Source organism: Chaetura pelagica, unplaced genomic scaffold (genome assembly GCF_000747805.2).
Source record: "Chaetura pelagica isolate M959 unplaced genomic scaffold, ChaPel_1.0 scaffold425, whole genome shotgun sequence".
NCBI classification, from domain to species: Eukaryota; Metazoa; Chordata; class Aves; order Apodiformes; family Apodidae; genus Chaetura; species Chaetura pelagica.
This window is the reverse complement of record NW_009953205.1, coordinates 4100715-4106714: the sequence shown is the minus strand read 5'-3', so window position 1 is coordinate 4106714 and position 6000 is coordinate 4100715. Positions and strand designations below refer to the sequence as shown.

Sequence of the window (6000 nt, the reverse complement as noted above, 5' to 3'; positions counted from 1 at the left end):
CCACCGGGAAGCGCTTCTCCCATCCCAGAGAGTTTTGTCGCTGCGCGGGGGTGCGCGGTGTCTGGGACTGCCTGCCTGGCGTCTGGAACAACAGTTTTAAAAAAGAAAGCAATGCTGAAGAGGAAAATAGCAAAGAACGCAGACCGGAAGCATTGAGGCTGTTAATTACAGCATTTTTCACCTAATAAGTAGCGTGGATAATGACCTAGTTCATGTAAAATCAAAGCATTGTAATTCCGTAGGATACAGCGCCGGTAGAACGGGTGTGCTGTGGCCTTTCCTCTCGAAAGTTTATTACATCTTAGTAAGGTAGTAGTAGTATATTAAGTCAGGTTTTGCAAGAAGAGGACTTATTTTTTAAATCTGCTTAAACGGGTTCCAGCTGATCCAGCTGGTCTGAAAGGTGTGTTCACAGTGAGACTGACAGCATCACTGAAGGACTGTGACTTACGCTCAGTTTTCTAATGTGTGTAGTTTAAGCAGAAACTTCAGCATTCCTGTCCACAGCATAATCCATTACCTTATTTATGAAAAAAAATCATTCTAAATCACTTGATGATAATATGTTATCCTAGTTAGTTTTTCATTTAGATCACAAATTTTCAGGTTTTAAGGTTTGTAGTTGTGTTGCAAAGGAAGCTGTATCATTTGGTTGCCTTTTGAGATAAGGAACTATGACCTGTCAGGTTCTTGCAACCCGTAGCTTGATTGCTTCTTGATAAGGTCTGCACAAAAAGTTCTGTGGAGAGCCACAAGTAACGTGAAGCTGTGATCTGTTCTTAGGATTGGCACTGCTGCCTTGGCCGTTCAGGTGGTTGGCAGCAACTGGCCCAAGCCACATTACACGCTGCTGGTCACGGGCCTCTGCCGCTTCCAGATCCTGCAGCTGCTGAAGGAGAAGCCCTATCCTGTTGCTGAAGTGGAACAGTTGGATCGGCTTGAGCAGTTTACTAATCAGCCTAAGTCTGAGGAGGAACTTGGAGAGTTGTCAGAACAGTTCTACAAGTATGCAGTGCAGGTAAGTTATTTTAATCCTATATATCATATATTGATGAATTTATGTGTACATTTGGGGGGGTGTCTTCGTTTCCTATTGGCTTTTCTCTTCCTATAGTTCTTCAATTTTTCAGTGACCAATAGAATGTCACTGGTTTTGCTACAAAATAAATATTTTGGTTTCTATGTCAGTTTCAGGGGCTCCGTACAGCTCATTGCAGGATGAGTCTTAACTGTTGCACATTAGTGCTACGATAAGTTGGTATTAGTTCGTATATAGCAAGGCTATAAATATACTTGAGTGAAAGGAATACTTTTTATTATTCTTCCCAGGAAAATATGTGTATGTGTGTGTATATAAAAATATATGCAAAATATGAAGTTTTTATTATGTTGGTTTTTTTAAATTATTAAAAGGAGGAAGCACTAAAGGCTTGATTATAAACAGATACTTCCCATATAACAAATCCGGGTTGAAAGGTTGCATAGAAAGAGTCATCTTAGTGTTAAGACAACTGGGAAAGATTTTATTCAGGATATACGAGGGAAGTAAGATATTCAGGCATTGTAAAAATTGCTGCAAATTATTGTATCATTTAACTTCTTAAATAAGTAGAAAGCCCTAAGTTTTTATTGTCTTATGCTGAGTTAGTGCCTCTTCTGTAAACCTTAAAAAATTTATTTTAGTAGCTTTTTGGTGAAGTACCTAGATGCTTTTCATCCTGAAAGGTGAAATTCTTTTTACTTCAGATACTCAAATAATTGAAAAAGAAGCATAGCAACCATTAGTATTGTTCATTGTGTGTTCCTTGCAGTTGGTAGAGATGCTGGATATGTCTGTTCCTGCAGTCGCAAAGCTGAGACGTCTTTTGGACAATCTGCCCAGAGAAGCTCTGCCAGACATACTGACTTCTATCATCCGTACATCCAACCAAGAGAAGCTTCAGGTATTATGTTCATAAACTTTTTTGTTTGCTATTTTTTTTATGGTTTATCAATTTTAGATAATTTAGAAATCAGTTACGCTTGAGACTGTACAGTGAAAATGTTGTGCCAGAGGGTGTGTTACAGCTGAGCATGAATACTTGTAAGAAGTTTTTATGCTGTTGTTGAAAGTGTTTATATATGTCAGAACTCACCTAAATTGACCTAGTTAGTGTTGGAAACTGTTTATTAAACAGTAAATACAACATGGACTTCTCCTTCCTGTGGTAAAGATAATAAATCTTTCTTCAAACTGTGTTGAAATTTTGCTTTCTTATCACAGTTGACAGATCATTATGCAGCTTCAGAATCAGTTTTTTAAAAATCTTTTTAAAAACAACTTGAAGGGTGGGGTTTCTTAAATACTGAGGTACTGGTTAATGTGTCAAAATTATGCAAAAATGATGCTTAGGGCTTGATACTTACTAATCTGATTTCTGTATCTGCTTACTGTGTTTGGACATTGTGTTGTTACTTTTCTTTTGTCACTGCTGTTGCTGCATGTTCAGTCTTGAATTGAAAGCATAAATTAGGTTCTTTCAAATCACAGCAAATAGGAATTGGTGCAGTAATTTGAAAAGAAGGTTTGTACTGTAGCTAAACATCCTGCTGGAGAAAGGCACATCAGTCGTTACATGTATCATGTCTTTTTTTATTTTATTAGAAGTGCTAAAGAAAAAAACAGCCAGTGGAAGCTGTGAAAATAAAGAATACCCATTTCCATATAGCAATTTCATTAAACTTGAAAAGAGAATAGTTTGTAAAAAAAAACCAAAACACTACAAAACCAAACAAAATCCAAAATAAACAAACCCAAATGAACACAAACCTAAGGCATAAGGTGATTTTATTCTGGGTTAATCAAGGAGGTTGTGCTGTGATTTCCTTAGAGAGCTAGCTCTTTTTTGAGGCTCAGTAATAGAAAAGTAGAATGCTGATAGATGTTGGCCACAGTAAATCCAAATCAGATATTTAGATCCTTTAAAAATGGACAGGACAAAATACTTTTTTCTGTTTTGCTCTTTTGTCATCCAGACCCTTGAGGCCAGATGTTGTGTACTGTGTTCTCATTGCTTTTCTTGCTACCTTTTTTCCTAAACTATCTATCCTGTAACTGGTCAAATGACAGTAACAGTGCCTTCCCTGTTACTCACCCCCAAATTGATGATCCATCAGCTTGACAGTTTTTGCTACACACAACTGTTTGCTTTTAGATTTTAGATGCTGTTAGGCTGGAGGAACGGTTCAAGATGACTATACCATTGCTAGTTAGACAGATTGAAGGCCTGAAACTGCTTCAGAAAACAAGAAAGCCCAAACAGGATGATGATAAAAGGGTAAGGACTTTTAAATGTGGGATGTTTACATATCCTAACTAAGTGTAAAGATGCACTTTTAAACAGGCTAATGAATGTGCATTATTTTAATCTGTGCAAAGTTTTAATTTGTAGCTGTAATGTTTTGTGGCCAGTCTGGAGGTGCAGAGGACACCCAGGTGGCACCTTTTGCTTTTTAGACACCTAAAAGAGAATATTTTTTTAAACCTTGCTAAACTAGGGCAGCTTAGACTTTTGCTGCATTTAACTGTACTAATGCATTTCATTTAACGGGAAGTAACTGAGAGATTACGAATGGTAAGAGAGAAGACACCCATTGTGTAAAGATTAGGCTTATTCTGCTTAATATGATGACCTGTGATGTACAAAAAAATCACAACTCTTTTCAGTTTTGTTCTTCTGTTGTCTGCTAGTTTAGAGTAGATGATAAATGTGCTTGGGAAATACAGGCAGTAAAATAAGAACTGCAACTTTTTAGAGTATAATCAGTAACACTCTATGAAGTTATTCATTGGTTTACAATCTTCTGAATTTTCTGTGAAGGAAGCTCTCCCAGCACCTTGCATGCTTTTGTCATGGTTTCTATTAAAAAACAAACTATACACCTTATTTAAAAAACAAAACCTGATACTATTCTCTGGCTCGGTTTCCATTTCATAGGTTGTAGCTATCCGTCCTACTAGAAGAATCAATCACATTGCAAGCACTACAGAAGATGAGGAGGAGGAAGAAGATCATGATGATGTTGTCATGTTGGAAAAAAAGATTAGAACATCCAGTATGTCAGAACAAGCTCTTAAAATTTGTCTTAAAGAAATAAAGAGGTAGGAGACTTTCAAATGGTGGATTGTTATTTCATTTTTTTAAATGAATGTTGCATTAACCTTATTTGATGATATGTTTATGTTGGTTGTGTTTTGGAAATTATTTTTTGAAATGTAGCAGAGTGGGGTTTTTTGCTTATAAATTTCAGCATTTAATCTTTTTGGAACATCAGAGGTGATGACAAATAAATATGAAGTTTTCTAGATCTGTTTATCTGTTATAGCATTAAACTGTATGCTTTTTGCAGATAGGAGTGGAAGAGTGACTGACTAAGATATTAGGAAAAAGTTATTTTAATATAGATTTATAAAAATGTGGTTTAACAAGAGCTCAATGGCAAGGTTCACTCTATTACTATGTGGAAGGGATATGTAGGGGTTGGAATCAGATTGAAGTGATTTACATGGGTATCAGAAAAATTTATTTGTTGAGGGATGAGGGAGATTGAGTCAGGGTTGGATTGGAGTGATTTGCACAGGAACCAGGGAGAAGAATAAGGAAGGCCTTCTCGTTGAGTCACAAGGTTCAGGATGGAACACCTTGCTTTCTAAACTCCTTCTGAGAGACAAATCTAGATGCAGCTGAATCCACTCATAGTTGCAGACTTGGTCAACTTACTGCTTCAGGAGGGAAGGTCAGAAATTGCCAGATGGTCTCAGCCTACTGCACTTGCTATTGAAAGAAGAACAATGTTGGACACAGCACCCTTGTAGCTACAGCAATAACAATATTGGCTGGTGTTCACATTGCAGTGCAGCCCAGGGAGTGGTGGGTCTGTACCACCACAGAGCTCTAAGCAACTGCAGTTGTTAATAAATAATGAAAGAACTGACCCAGTTGTTGAGTCTTTTTGAGCCTTTCTTTACCTCTGTTTTTCTTTGGTGAGAGGGTAACTGCTATCCATGGTGATATGATGGTTAACAACCTCTTTTTCAGTGAGGCTGCATGTATAGTGGTGCATGCATTGTGTGTGCAGTATATGCATAGGGAACTGACTGCTTTTTTCATTTCTGCTTGTATCCTTTATTAGATAATCTCCTAATTGATGGAGTAGTGACTTGCTCTTTTAATGTTATTGTTATCACAGTGATAGACCTCTAGTTTTCTACACATCTATCCTGTGGTGCAGCAGAGTCTTACTTCACAGTTAATTCCTGGTTAGCCTTATGAATTCTGTGCATGTATTTCCAGATTAAAAAAGATGCCTCAGTCAATGCCGGAATATGCTTTGACAAGAAATTACTTGGAACTGATGGTAGAACTGCCATGGAACAAGAGTACAAAAGGTAAATCCTTCTGTTACTGTTGGTTGTTGTTGATTGTCTCTTGAAAAGATATATCAGGATGAGTAACCATAATGTAAACACTGTGTACTTAGTTCTGTCTTGCAAATGTTTACCTCATTGATTGTAAAAGTGTAATTAATATGTTACTGGAGTCTTACAGTCTGCCTGCCTTGAAGTAAGATCTGTGTACTGAATAGGCTGTGTAGCTCAGTTGTACATCTAAGAATGTGAATTTAAAAAGTATTGGGAATATCTGCACAGAAAAATGAAGGTGTTACTGTTTACAGTCTGTGCTAGCATTTATCTAAAATAATGAGGAGAATCTAATTACTTTTCTTATGTCAGACAAAAAAGTTTTTGTACATTTTTGTAACATTAATCTCCCTGAGGAAGGTTCTGCTAGATCTTTAGTTAATCAAGTTCGGTAAGGAACAAAGCAATGAAAAAGCACAATTGTAGTTACTTTTAACAATAACAGCTTCAGGTACAATAGAAAAACTGAGTATTGTTTCAGCTTTATACCATGGTTTTCCAAAATTATGAGAATGATACCATTAAAATGGGAACAGTAT

The 6000-nt window shown here is 36.8% G+C and overlaps 1 protein-coding gene across 1 annotated transcript in view; it reads left to right on the top strand.

The window, feature by feature from the left end:
* LONP2 (lon peptidase 2, peroxisomal) overlaps positions 1 to 6000 on the top strand; it is a 39894-nt gene that overhangs the window by 1916 nt on the left and 31978 nt on the right. Inside the window, 5 exon segments of the mRNA XM_009997478.1 lie at positions 704 to 1018; positions 1812 to 1943; positions 3195 to 3317; positions 3978 to 4141; positions 5334 to 5428. Coding sequence (XP_009995780.1) covers positions 704 to 1018; positions 1812 to 1943; positions 3195 to 3317; positions 3978 to 4141; positions 5334 to 5428 — 829 coding nt within the window.